Genomic DNA, 13,896 nt, shown 5'->3' on the forward strand with positions numbered 1-13,896 from the left:
CCAGCACCACCACCGTCAGCACCACCCACCACTACCACCATCACCGCCACCACCACCACCACCGCCACACGCAGCCTCAACCAGGAGCGCATCTCTCGAAAGGTGCCTCCTTGTGGAGGCCACGTGTTGTATTTGGCCTACTCTTCCGTTGCGTGCCGGCACGTCCCGGAAGAAGGGCTGTCAGTCAACCCACACTTGGCGCCGCCCCACGACTTTGGACGCCGATAGGACAGCCCGGGATGAGATTTGCGTTTGTGGGTGGAGGGGGGGGGGATAGACAATTTGGTTGTTGGAGTGCATCTCAATGTTAAGCTACCAGGCGAAGGTGGCTCTCTGCAAACGTGGACCGCTGCCTTGTCGGTTGGGTTCCATCTGCCTTCAAAGAACAATTGAATTCAACCACGGGGCCGGGTGTAATATATGTGAACGCACGAGTTTAAATTATATACTTTGATATAAATATGTAAATACGTACGTGGATTAATGCAATAGTGACCGACCGATAAACACTGAGCAACGTCCATCATAGCGCACCGTGTACCGTGAACCACACAGAGGCCTGGGATACCTAAGTGACGCGCTGCTGCTTGGCTTAGGGGCCGTCCATAAATGACGTCACGCGATTGTGGACGATTTTTTACCCCCCCCCCCCTAGTCACACGGCGTCACAAAAAGTCAGACCCCCCCCCCTCAAATGTGACGTCACAAAGCTCTGCCCCCCGCCCATGCTTCAAATCGCTTTAAACTATTGTCATTGTAGTGCGTATTTAATGTGGCGCTGCACTCTGATGTTGTAGGAGAAAACATTTATTAAAAAGTATATTTAATTAAGTAGAACGTGTTGTCTATATTTATTTTAAAGTTGCGCATTTTGATGTGACGTCACATTTCTCAGGTGCGTGACGTCATTTATGGACGGCCCCTTAGGGGCACAGAAAAAGGACGGAATCGTCGTGCAGGAGACTCCCCCCTCCTCCTCCTCGTCCTCCCTGCTCTTCTCCCGAGTGATCTCGGGGGTCGTGAGTTGTCGATTTGAAGACAGACCGAGGGTGTGTGGGGGGTGTGACACGGGTGTGGGGAGGAGGGGATTTGTGTTTTCCCAGAGTCGTGATGTTAGCGGTGGGTGAGGTCCTCTGCAGGACTCTCTGAGGCGCACTGAAGATGGTCCATGCGCCAGAGCCCGCCGTTCGTTCGTCGTCATCATCATATTCATCATCATCATCTTCACCGTCATCATATTCATCATCTTCACCGTTAGCATCCTCATAACCATCTTCACCATCATCATCGTCGTCGGTCAACACCGCCATCGCCATCATCACCAATATCATCATCGTCGTCGTCATCATCAGGCGGGTGAACGAGCGAGCAGGCGGGCGGGTGAGTGAGTGAGTGAGCGGGTGAGTGAGTGGGTGAGCGAGTCGCTGACTGCGGTGAGTTGGAGCCTCTCCTGACACCTCTCTGGGATTTGTCCAGATTCCCCAGAATTGTCTCAGAACTTAAAGATGTCTTCTCATTGTTTCCAGGGCGCTTGAGCTGCCATCCCTCACAATCGTTATCTCTGTAACCCCCCCTACCCCTTCTCTTCACGTTTGTCCGGATCTCTCCAAACCTCTCACTGGTTTACCCTCTCTCCCTCGCAGTCAACGCGCAAGGACCCCGCCCACCCACACGGACCCCCACCCACACACAGACCGCCCCCCCACACGGACCCTCTCCCCCACACGGACCCCCCCCCCACACGGACCCCCCCACACGGACCCCCCCGCACGGACCCTCTCCCCCACACGGACCCCCCCCCACAGACCCCCACACACAGACCTCCTCCCACACGGACCCCCCCCCCCCCCACAGACCCCCCACACACAAACCCCCCCCACACGGACACTCTCCCCCCCACAGACTCCCCCCACAGACCCCCCCGCACAGACCCCCCCCCCCCCCACGACAGAGCTCCCTGCTCCCCACGATGTCCAAACGCAGCAGCAGCCGCCGCCGCTGCCGCACACCTCACTCCGTCACGTGAAGCTTCTGATGAAAACCTTGCTCCGACAGATCCTCGCGCCACTTTATTTGTTTTAAATCGACAATCTCCGTGTTGTGTGGAGCGCCTCGCACCTCCTATAACCTCACCACCCCACAGACGTTCCCATCAACTCCTCGTACCCTTGATTTATTAATTATTATTATTATTATTACTCGACCTGACATACTTCACACGATATATACATCGGGTTAGTTTCGAATACGCAACGCCGGGAAAATTAAATACCTAGTCACTTGAAACGAGGCCGTGCGTACAGGTTAAATGTTTAAGATTTCGTTATCCTTTACAGACTGAACATTAATTCATTATTCTTCACCAGTAGTATTAAGATTGCCACACGAATGTTGCTAAATCACACAAAAAACGCCCAGTTGTGTCTCTTCAAAAAAATATAAATCATTTATGTACAAACATCTTTGCCGACGGCGTTACAAATACTTTTAAATTAAGATTCACAAACCCCGCCGCAGCGCGCACAACGCCTCCATCTCCTCTTAGCCACGAGGCCCCAGGGGCGAGGCAGCTGCTACCCAGGACGGTGACTACCCAGTACCCAGGACTGTCACTACCCAGAGCTGTCACTACCCAGAGCTGTCACTACCCAGGGCTGTCTCTACCCAGGGCTGTCTCTACCCAGGACTGTCACTACCCAGAGCTGTCACTACCCAGAGCTGTCACTACCCAGGACTGTCACTACCCAGAGCTGTCACTACCCAGAGCTGTCACTACCCAGGGCTGTCTCTACCCAGGGCTGTCACTACCCAGGGCTGTCACTACCCAGGACTGTCTCTACCCAGGGCTGTCTCTACCCAGGGCTGTCTCTACCCAGGGCTGTCACTACCCAGGGCTGTCTCTACCCAGGGCTGTCACTACCCAGAGCTGTCACTACCCAGAGCTGTCACTACCCAGAGCTGTCACTACCCAGGGCTGTCTCTACCCAGAGCTGTCACTACCCAGGACTGTCACTACCCAGGGCTGTCACTACCCAGAGCTGTCACTACCCAGGGCTGTCTCTACCCAGGACTGTCTCTACCCAGGACTGTCACTACCCAGGGCTGTCACTACCCAGAGCTGTCACTACCCAGAGCTGTCACTACACAGGACTGTCTCTACCCAGGACTGTCACTACCCAGGACTGTCACTACCCAGGGCTGTCACTACCCAGGACTGTCACTACCCAGAACTGTCTCTACCCAGGACTGTCACTACCCAGGGCTGTCTCTACCCAGGACTGTCTCTACCCAGGACTGTCTCTACCCAGGACTGTCACTACCCAGGACTGTCACTACCCAGGACTGTCTCTACCCAGGGCTGTCTCTACCCAGGGCTGTCTCTACCCAGGACTGTCTCTACCCAGGACTGTCACTACCCAGGACTGTCTCTACCCAGGACTGTCACTACCCAGGACTGTCACTACCCAGGGCTGTCTCTACCCAGGACTGTCTCTACCCAGGACTGTCTCTACCCAGGACTGTCACTACCCAGAGCTGTCACTACCCAGGGCTGTCTCTACCCAGGACTGTCTCTACCCAGGACTGTCACTACCCAGAGCTGTCACTACCCAGAGCTGTCACTACCCAGGGCTGTCTCTACCCAGAGCTGTCACTACCCAGGGCTGTCACTACCCAGGACTGTCTCTACCCAGGGCTGTCTCTACCCAGGGCTGTCTCTACCCAGGGCAGTCTCTACCCAGAGCTGTCACTACCCAGGGCTGTCACTACCCAGGACTGTCTCTACCCAGGGCTGTCACTACCCAGGACTGTCTCTACCCAGGGCTGTCTCTACCCAGGACTGTCTCTACCCAGGACTGTCACTACCCAGGATTGTCACTACCCAGGGCTGTCACTACCCAGGGCTGTCACTACCCAGGACTGTCACTACCCAGGACTGTCTCTACCCAGGACTGTCACTACCCAGGACTGTCTCTACCCAGGGCTGTCACTACCCAGAGCTGTCACTACCCAGAACTGTCACTACCCAGAGCTGTCTCTACCCAGGGCTGTCACTACCCAGGACTGTCACTACCCAGGACTGTCACTACCCAGGGCTGTCACTACCCAGAGCTGTCTCTACCCAGGGCTGTCACTACACAGGACTGTCTCTACCCAGGGCTGTCTCTACCCAGGGCTGTCTCTACCCAGGGCTGTCTCTACCCAGGACTGTCTCTACCCAGGGCTGTCTCTACCCAGGACTGTCTCTACCCAGGACTGTCTCTACCCAGGACTGTCTCTACCCAGGGCTGTCTCTACCCAGGGCTGTCTCTACCCAGGACTGTCTCTACCCAGGGCTGTCTCTACCCCGGACTGTCTCTACCCAGGGCTGTCTCTACCCAGAGCTGTCTCTACCCAGGACTGTCTCTACCCAGGGCTGTCTCTACCCAGGACTGTCTCTACCCAGGGCTGTCACTACCCAGGACTGTCTCTACCCAGGACTGTCTCTACCCAGGACTGTCTCTACCCAGGACTGTCTCTACCCAGGACTGTCTCTACCCAGGGCTGTCACTACCCAGGACTGTCACTACCCAGGACTGTCTCTACCCAGGACTGTCACTACCCAGAGCTGTCCCATCAGTGTGTCTGTGTCTCAAGCTTCGTGGGCTTCCCGATGAGGACCTCAAAAGTGAACTTTTCAGGAGCGCCCCTCTCTCTCTCTCCAGCGCCCCGTGTCACAATGCGCCCAGCGCGTCATCTGCCGCGTGCCCTGCGGCGGCGCGGTGACGTCGAGTCGCGTGTGGGGTGTGTCGCCCCATGACATTCGCGTCATAATGGATGTCCCCCCCCCCGCCGCCGTCTCCGACCCATAGCTTAGAGAGAGGAACGAAAGATCGGCAGTTGTCCAGCACTGATTCAAGTGAGAGCCCGCCCCGCCCCCCAGCACTGATTCAAGTGAGAGCCCCCCCGCCCCCCAGGACTGCTCATGAGACACCGTGTGCCCGAAGCCTTGACGGTGTTCGCTTGCCCCTTCAAGCGGAACTGTCCCCCCCTCCCCCCTCCCCCCAGGCGTTGTACTGCACTGCCAGGCGGTGTGCGCGTGGCTGCTGGTCGCTGCGCGAGTGTGCGCACAGATGCACGTGCCCAGGTGGGACACGCGTAGTAGTAGTCGTAGTATTAGTATTATTGGTTTGGGGCAACACCGCCGGGTGGTGGCCGTGATGTATCATCCACATTGGCGACACTCCTTTTGCCGCTGACAAGCCTGGGATCGAATCCGCGTGTTCCGGCGACTGGCCGTGACTAAACCATGCTGTCAAGCGTGGCGAGTTGACGACGACGACGGTGGTGGCGGCGATAATCATTTACAACGCGCCAGGCGTTTTGGAGACAAGTCAACAAGTGAAGATGCGCAGGGCTGCTGGGAAGCCCTGGCCCCGAACGCGGATCGGGAGAGGCCTCGAGATGTCGCTTGACAGCGGTCGGAGGCGCATTTGATGACGTTGCGGATGTGCGAAGGGACAGAGAGAGGTAGAGAGAGATAGAGAGAGACAGAGAGATAGAGACAGAGAGAGAGAGACAGAGAGTAGTACTGTAGTGTATAGTGTAGTGTAGAGTGACGTAAATTTGTAACAGGACAGTGTAGTGTATAGAAGTGTAGTGGATAGTGTAGTGAATAGTAGTGTAGTGTTTAGTAGTGTAGTGTATAGTAGTGTAGGGAATAGTGTAGTGTATAGTGGTGTAGTATATAGTAGTGTAGTGAATAGTGTAGTGAATAGTAGTCCAGTGACTAGAAGTGTATTGTATAGTGTAGTGTGTAGTAATGTAGTGAATAGTAGTGGTGTATAGTGTAGTGTGTAGTAGTGTAGTGTATAGTAGTGTAGTGTGTAGTAGTGGATAGTGTAGTGGATAGTAGTGTCGTGTATAGTAGTGTAGTGTATAGTAGTGTATAGCAGTGTAGTGTATAGTAGTGTAGAGTAGTCTATGGTGTAGTAGTGTGTAGTGTAGTGTAGAGTGTAGTGGTCTCAGCCCGGTGAGGGCTCCGTCTGTGCTCGGCTCCTGAGATTGTAACACATTGACTCTCTCTGGCGTGAGTGGGAAAGTGCTACGTGGAACAGAGGCCTCATTGGAGGGAATAGGATGAGCAGAAGTAGGAAGGAGGAAGGAGGAGAGGGAAGGAGAAGGAGAGAGGAGGAGGATAAGAAGGAGGAGGAGGAGAAGAAGCAGAAGGAAGGAGGAGACACGAGGAGGAAGATGAGGAGGAGTAGGAGGAGGAGACACGGCCCACTGGGACTGCGTTCACTCGCCGCTTTTTCGCAGTTCGGATGCCCCCCTACGGAGTGCCGTCCCCCGCCACCCGGCAAGCGGCCGTGAGCGGTCCCCGTGAGCGGGTCCCCGTGAGCGGGTCTCCGTGAGCGGGTCTCCGTGAGCGGGTCCCCGTGAGTGCGTCCCCGTGAGCGGGTCCCCGTGAGCGGGTCCCCGTGAGCGGGTCCCAGTCAGCGGGTCCCCGTGAGCGGGTCCCCGTGAGCGGGTCCCCGTGAGCGGGTCCCAGTGAGCAGGTCCCCGTGAGCGGGTCCCCGTGAGCGGGTCCCCGTGAGCGGTCCCCGTGAGCGGGTCCCCGTTGGCGGTCCCCGTGAGCGGGTCCCGTGAGCGGGTCCCCGTGAGCGGGTCCCCGTGAGCGGGTCCCAGTGAGCGGGTCCCCGTGAGCGGGTCCCCGTGAGCGGGTCCCCGTGAGCGGGTCCCAGTGAGCGGGTCCCCGTGAGCGGGTCCCCGTGAGCGGGTCCCCGTGAGCGGGTCCCGTGAGCGGGTCCCCGTGAGCGGGTCCCCGTGAGCGGTCCCCGTGAGCGGGTCCCCGTTGGCGGGTCCCCATTGGCGGGTCCCCGTGAGCGGGTCCCCGTTGGCGGGTCCCCGTGAGCGGGTCCCCGTTGGCGCATCACGGGTTCCAAGCGATAAAAATTACACCGCAGAATGACTCGATCGGGATCACCCCAAGCACGGCAGCCACGTCGCTGACTACCGCGGGACTTCTGCAGGCTTCAGGCTGGTCCCGTGAATGGCAGCGGCAGCAGCATCCTTGGGCGATGATAGCCTCTGCGCTGTCAGTCTTTGCCTGATTGCCAAGTGGTAGCTCAGTTATCGTCAATCACTATCTGAAGTACTCGTACAAGTAAACCACCCCCCGTCCCACCGTCCACACCCACCCCACCCGTGATTGATTCTCAAAGATGAAAACTCGACGGGTCAGCTCTCCCGTTATGAATCGGATAAATCTTTGTCCAGCAGTGGACAGATCATGCCCGATGGCGATGACATTGCATTGTGCGTGCACTGTTCCTTGGCGTTATTCCTCGCGCGGGGCGGTTCTGTGCTCTGCCATCATGAAGGACCGTTGCCTGAAACGTCACCTGCACCATTTTCCTCTTTAAGGCAGTGTTCTTGACGAGTGTGAGTTTTGTTGTTTTCAGTGTTTCGGAATGGCACCACATGAGCTTCAGTGTGTGGGCAAGCCAATTGTATAGGCGGGGGATTTTAGTGTTCGGGGGAATCGGGTTGGTGCAAGAGTGAGGGTCATCGTTAGAGGTTAGCGGCAGGGGCTTGCGTCCGTGATTGTTCGGGGTTAGCTTGAGGAGTCGTGAGTCAGCGGCGGGGTTAGGAGTTATGGCTCATTAACGTAACACCGGCGTGTTCGCTGCCCGGGTATTCCGACCTCCTGGATTGATGTTCTCCATTTTGAAGCTGTGCTTCAGGGCTTACGCAAGGAACCTTATGGCGGGACCCCCTTGTCCCATAAGCCCCCGGCTCTTGCATGAACTGCGTTGCGACGTCATTTTATGTCTGTTGAAGGCGAACGATACGGCAATCGATTCTACTCGACAAGCTCTACACGATGCACTAATCGAAGTTTTATATTCTTGGGTCTTTCGGTAAAGTCACGTAGACAGGTTCAAAGAAAATAACAAAAAACTACGACATTTCAAACGCAACGCAAATGGTCGTCTTCAGGACGTTTCGATCTCAACACAAGCGGTCGCCTTCAGGAAGACCGCTTGTGTTGCGATCGAAACGTCGTAGTTTTATTTTTGTTATTTTCATTGAACCTATCGACGTGACTTTACCGAAAGACCCACGCATATGAATTCCTGCAGTCACGAAAGCTTTAAGTCAAGGTTTCAAAGTTTTGTTCATGACTACGCCAATTTTGGCAACGACGGGTGCTTGGTGAAGAACGAGAGGATTGATATTTGGTGGGTCGCGGCGTTTATGTGCGAGGTGGGACGGAGTCGCCAAAAAGTTATTAATTAATTACGATTTTGACTTCGGTTTATTGGGGGCCCCGGGGTCTCGCCATAAGGTCCAAGTGTTGGTGTTTCGAGTCAGAGCCAGGGCTCTACTTGTCTTCCAAGTTAGCACTTCGAGTTAGGGACAGGGTTTCGACGTAGGCCTGACGCCTCCGTCTGACAACGAAGACGAGTGCTGTGATTAGAAATGGATTACCTTTTCGGCATAAGGCATCGGGGCTGCTAGAAATCATCCTCGGGGTTTGCACCCAGGCTTGTGTCAAGAAAATCTTCCTCTGCATGAACCGTCAAGGGGCGTCGACATCAGGAGGAGTTAACCTGCCGCCAGCCGTTACTTTGCAAACCAGGCCCCAACCTATGGGGGGACCATGGTGTGAGCCCTGCAAGCGCTACCCAGTAGACTATCGATTATCCACGCAAATGACGGCCCGCGGATCAGTCAAAATTGCGGACAATCCAAATAATGGCCATTTTCCACGGATCTCGATGCCAAAAACGAACGACCGATTGACTGATCGATGCGCGAGATCAGTGATACACTTTCCTGCTCCCACCCAGCAGAAGACTCGGCCCACTAAAATAATGACAGCAGCAGAGCCACGCCAATCAACATCAAACTCCGCCCACTGTTGTAAAGCTATGGCAACTACTGTACTGTAGAGGCGATCTCAAGTGGATTACGGTTAAAGGATGCGACTTGCAATAAAAGTTTCCGAGAATAATAACGTTGTATGACTGTTTTTTAGATGATTCATTTGGGCTTAAGGGGAAAATCCACGAGTTGGCGTCTAAATCTCAGGTGCCGTGGTCAATCCGCAAATCGGACAAACCGCACGTGGATAGTCGAGAGTCTGTACCTGCCAACACCACGGCTCTAAGCGACACACCGCCGATATTTTATACTTTCCCCCTGCTCTCAAGAGCTGCACAAACCGGTGCGCGGCGAAAGGGGGGGGGGGGGGCGGTTAAGTGACCAGCAGCCAACCGCTGAAATCTGCATCAGTTGGGAAGTAAGAGAATACCTGTGGAAACCCTTCGTCAGTTGCACGCACGCTCACAAGAAACAAACTTTGTTCGTTTTATCTCGACAAGATAAACAAGACTCTCTCTCTCGCAGTGCAATTTGCTTGTAACTCCGTCTGCTTTAGCCACCGACCCGCACCTCATGCGCCGATAATCAAGCGCCCTCAATACGTGGCGATTCTTTTTTGTTATTTAAAATACGTTTCCGTCCTGCAATGCCAGACCACTCGTCCAGCAGTGGATTGACAAAACGGGGCTGCTGGTATGTAACAAATCTGCCCGCGAGCGCTCACAGGAGCAGACGTCAGCCTCGGACACGTAAACCCATTAACCGTTCCGCCGACGCACGTACACGCACGCACGTGTGTCTGTACGTGTACGTACGTGCACATGCATACAGACATGTACACGTACGTACATACATGTACGTCGTCAGTTTTCACTTTGGATTCCGTTTCCGATGAGTTGTGTCAAACGTACGTTTGTGCGTCACCGGAACGGAACCGGAACAAAAACCGACGCGGAGGATCTTTGCCTGCACCTCTTCGGCTCAGAAGACGTCACCGAGGCTCCCGGGGCGAGGCCACGCGGAGGGGCGGCCGTGGCTCCGTGTTTGGCGCCGGCTATCGGAGAGTGGCGGCGGTCGCGTCGCTGCGGCTCTCTGCGCCGAGTGTCGACGACGTCCTTAAAAAGAAACCACACCGGCGCCACTCCTCACTCTTCCTCCGACTAGGCATCTCTCGAAATGAAACGTAACGCCGCCGGGCACGCGTACCGAGACGAACTCGGTACGCGGGGTCGTCCCGCTCGCGCGCATTCGGGCTGACCCCGCGTACCGAGACGAACTCGGTACGGGTAACCGGTTCACGGTTTCGCCCCACGCTGGGTCCTTGTCGATCGGTTCTTACCGTTCCCCCCCCCCCTCCTTCGCAGCCAATGGGAGCCAGCGACCGCGCATCGTCCTGACTGCGGGCAGCCAAAGAAAATAAATAACCGATGGGCACGCTACCCAGAGCGCGGCAGTGAAAGATCGCTGTTTTTTACGTTCGAATCATTTGTATTTTTCACTTCTTGCTCTCCGATGTGTCACGTCCGTCACGGTAAACGGTATTTTATTTTTAAATTGGCCAAACCCGACTTGAGAGCTTCCGAGCTCATAAGGTCCCTCAAAAATATCACCTGAAACTGGCAACGTTTGGCCTGCCCACGCCCCCACCACCACCACCCTTTAGAATGAGTGACCCGGCCTGTACCTCCCCTAGGTCGACTCAGCCTAAAATAAAACAAAAGGGGGACGGGGGCAGGGGTTGGATGCAGAAATTGCCCGGTGGTAATCAGTGAAGCAACTCTGCTCATAGGCCACCGCGTTACGCACTTCATATTTTCTGTTGCACGTATATACACACACACACATATACGGCACCGTGCAGTGTGTTTAGTCTCGTGTACTCACAAATATATATATAGGTGCACGCAATTTAAAAACCGTATACTTGTGACTCCAGAAAGTACCTGCATAATTGTATAGCACGCACGCGTAGTAACCACGACACGCGCACACACACACACTGCTTCAACGCACGAATATGCGATAAATATATCTGATATGTGATTTAAGGATCTGCTCCCACACCGCCTCTCGCTAACACCGCACACGAAGCCACATTACGAGCCCATACCGAGACACCCCGGGGGGTGGGGGGCTCGAAACCAGTGGCCAATGTCGGCATCTCGGACGCGGCCACGATGAGCCGGCGGGCCGCTCGCGAGAGAGACGACCAAAAGAAACATCCCTGGACCGCTGGGGGGGGGGGGGGGCGGACCCAGGATCTCAGCGGAGGCAGCTCAGTGTGTATGACCAAGGCAATTATGAACCCACCCACCCCCACACCCCCACCCCACCCCCCCCACACCCCCCACCCCCCCCGACTGATTTGAAAGACACCGAAAAACGCTCCCCCCCCACCCCCACACCCCCCAGGTCTCGCACGTCGAACCCGGAATCTCAGCGGTGCCTGCCTCGTTAAGTGTCTGCGACGCGGCGATTGTTGACCACCACCCCCAACCAGCCCCCACCGCGTGCCAACGTAGCAACGCTCGCCTGTCGCACGACCAACGTTCCCCCGACGTCGTGCCAACGTTCCCCCAACGTCGTGCTAACCGTGGGCCCCTGTGTTGCACGCTTACCGTGGGGGGGCTGCCTCAAGTCAAAAAAAACGTCGCCTTCGCGAATAATAATAATTATTAATGTCGTGATCTCTGCGGTAAAATACATTGAAAATTAGTTCGACGTCGATTGGAAACGCGTTCTCTTTTCTCAAATATACATTGGTAAATATATATATGTGTGTGTGTGCGTCTCTCATCTGCGCTAAGAACGCTCGGAGGCAATGTTTGAGTATTCTTCTCCCACAAGGCCGATTTGGTCTCGAGCAGCTCACGGGATGGGGTGCAAAAGGCCGCTGCTGCCACGGCGGTGGCGCAAGCCACGGCGGTGGCGCAAGCCACGGCGGCTCCAGACGAACAACGCGGAGTGGACAGGCGCCACGGTGGCTCGGAGATGTTGACTACTTCGCCTGGTATACAGGAGGTCGGTGGTTCCATCCCGACCCTGACGACGCCTGCTGATGTATATTTGGAGTTTGCGTGTCTCCCTCTCACCGTGGTCCCATGGATTTAATGTACTGGGGTGCCCCAGTAAACACGGAGCATTGGTCCAACGGTCCCAACCAGGAGCCAACATCGGCATGCTGACCGGGAATCCCGCCCCTAACTGAGCCGGGTAAATGTCGAGGACACCCCGATCGGTCGCAGCAGACGCGAAATGAGGAACGCGGCCGTCGTGTTGTCGCAGGCAGTGGGAGGAGGATGACGGCTCGGGGGGGGGGGGGGAACAAAAAAAGCAACCCCCTTCGGGATCTCCGACTTGCGGCAGAGCCTCGCGCCATCCTGAAATGAGGGGCAAACTGCCCTGGATGGTAACGGCGCAGAGGCCCGTCTTGCTTTCGACAATAAGGCATCCCTCCCTCTCTTCCCTCCCTCCCTGCCTCCCTCCCTCTCCTCCCTCCCTCCCTCTCTTCCCTCCCTCCCTCTCCTCCCTCCCTCCCTCCCTCTCCTCCCTCCCCTATCCTCCATCCCTCCCATCCCTCTCCTCCCTCCTTCCCTCCCTTCCTCCCTCCCTTCCTCCCTCTCCTGCCTCCCTCCCTCTCCTCCATCCCTCCCCTCCCTCTCCATCCCTCCCATTCCTCTCCCCCCTCCTTCCCTCCATGGAGCGCTCCGTCGTCACGGCGAAGTGGAGGGTGGCTCGTCCCAATTTCATCGATAAACGAGAGTGGGCTCGAGCCGATTAAAACCAAAATAACAAATGTCGCAACCTTTCGAATCAAATTGGCGATTGGGCTGAAATTAAAATCAACAACAACAACGTTCAACTTCGCTACGCAGGGGACAACCCTGGGTGCAATATCAGACGGCAGCCCGAAATCTGGTTAAGAAATTTTGCCGGCACGGTGGCTACGGCGCAGCCGGCGTGAGCTCGCTCAGAGAGGCGCGGCAATCCACCCACCCCAACCGGCCAGGACCCCCCAATACAGAATCTCGACGGCACCAGCTCGCTCGCTCGCACTCGCTCGCGCGTCTCCGGCAAAGTCGACGCCGGCCCGCGGTACTGCCGCCACCGAGGTCCGAGGCGTCTTGTCCCTACTGCTCGTCCTGCTTCGCCAACGTCCTCTGCTTCATCAACGGCGACCGCATTCGCCCGTGCGGGCAGGCCGTCGCCGCCGGAGACGGCAGCAGCGGCTGCGGCGGCGGCAGCAGCAGCAGCGGCTGCTGCGCCACGTCGCCGTGCTTGGCGGCGGCGATGGCGGGCGGCGCGTCCCTTGGTGCGGCGTCGTCGCGAGACGCTCCGTCGGGCCGCCGCTCCGCCCCGCCCCGCTTCTGCTTCTTGTGGGGCGGCGGCAGCAGCGGCGGCGCCGGGAGAGGGGGCATGGGCGGCCTCGGCGTGGCCTGGGCCGGAGCCTGCGCCGGAGGCCGCGGGGAGCTCTCGGACCACGGCACGGCCAAGAAAAACGGCGACGGCGACGACGAAGACGACGACGACGAAGAATTGGAACCGAACGACGACGACGCTGACGGCGGTGGCGGCGTCGCCGGCGGCGGCAGGAGCAGCGGCGGCGGCCTACAGGACTCCTCGGAGGCTCCGCTGCCGTCTTGCGACGACTCGGCGCTGCACGGGGTGCGTCGGCGGAGACGAGGGGTGGTGGCGCAGCCGGCGATGGTGGCCGGAGGGCTGCCGCCGCCGCCGCCCTGGCCGTTACCCGCCGCCGCAGGTTTCCGACGGCGGAGGCTCGACGGAGATGCAGGGGGGGCTGAGTTTTTCTTTGCGTGGGGGGGGGGCGCGGGGAGCGTCTGCCCTCAAGGGGGGCCAGGGAACCGCGACGGTCGGCTCGCGTTTGCATCTACGGGGCCGTGGAGGGGGTGGGGTGGGGGGGGGTAGAGTGGGGGGGGGGGGGGGTGAGGGGGGGCAGGGGTGGGGGCGGGCGGAGGCAGCCAGGGCAAGAGACAGCACGGCGATGCAACGATTGCACAGAAATTATGA

The 13,896-nt window shown here is 57.2% G+C and overlaps 1 protein-coding gene across 2 annotated transcripts in view; it reads right to left on the minus strand.

The window, feature by feature from the left end:
- Positions 1–12,519: 12,519 nt before the first annotated feature.
- Positions 12,520–13,896, minus strand: part of LOC144736031 (voltage-dependent T-type calcium channel subunit alpha-1G-like) — a 93,322-nt gene continuing 91,945 nt past the window's right edge. For both annotated transcript variants that reach the window (XM_078618672.1, XM_078618671.1), the window contains exon 38: positions 12,520–13,756. In XM_078618672.1, coding sequence (XP_078474798.1) covers positions 13,037–13,756 — 720 coding nt within the window. In that variant the 3' untranslated portion in view covers positions 12,520–13,036. The remainder of the gene's footprint in view (positions 13,757–13,896) is intronic.

This window comes from Lampetra planeri, chromosome 58 (genome assembly GCF_965212315.1).
Source record: "Lampetra planeri chromosome 58, kcLamPlan1.2.h2, whole genome shotgun sequence".
Classification (NCBI taxonomy): Eukaryota; Metazoa; Chordata; class Hyperoartia; order Petromyzontiformes; family Petromyzontidae; genus Lampetra; species Lampetra planeri.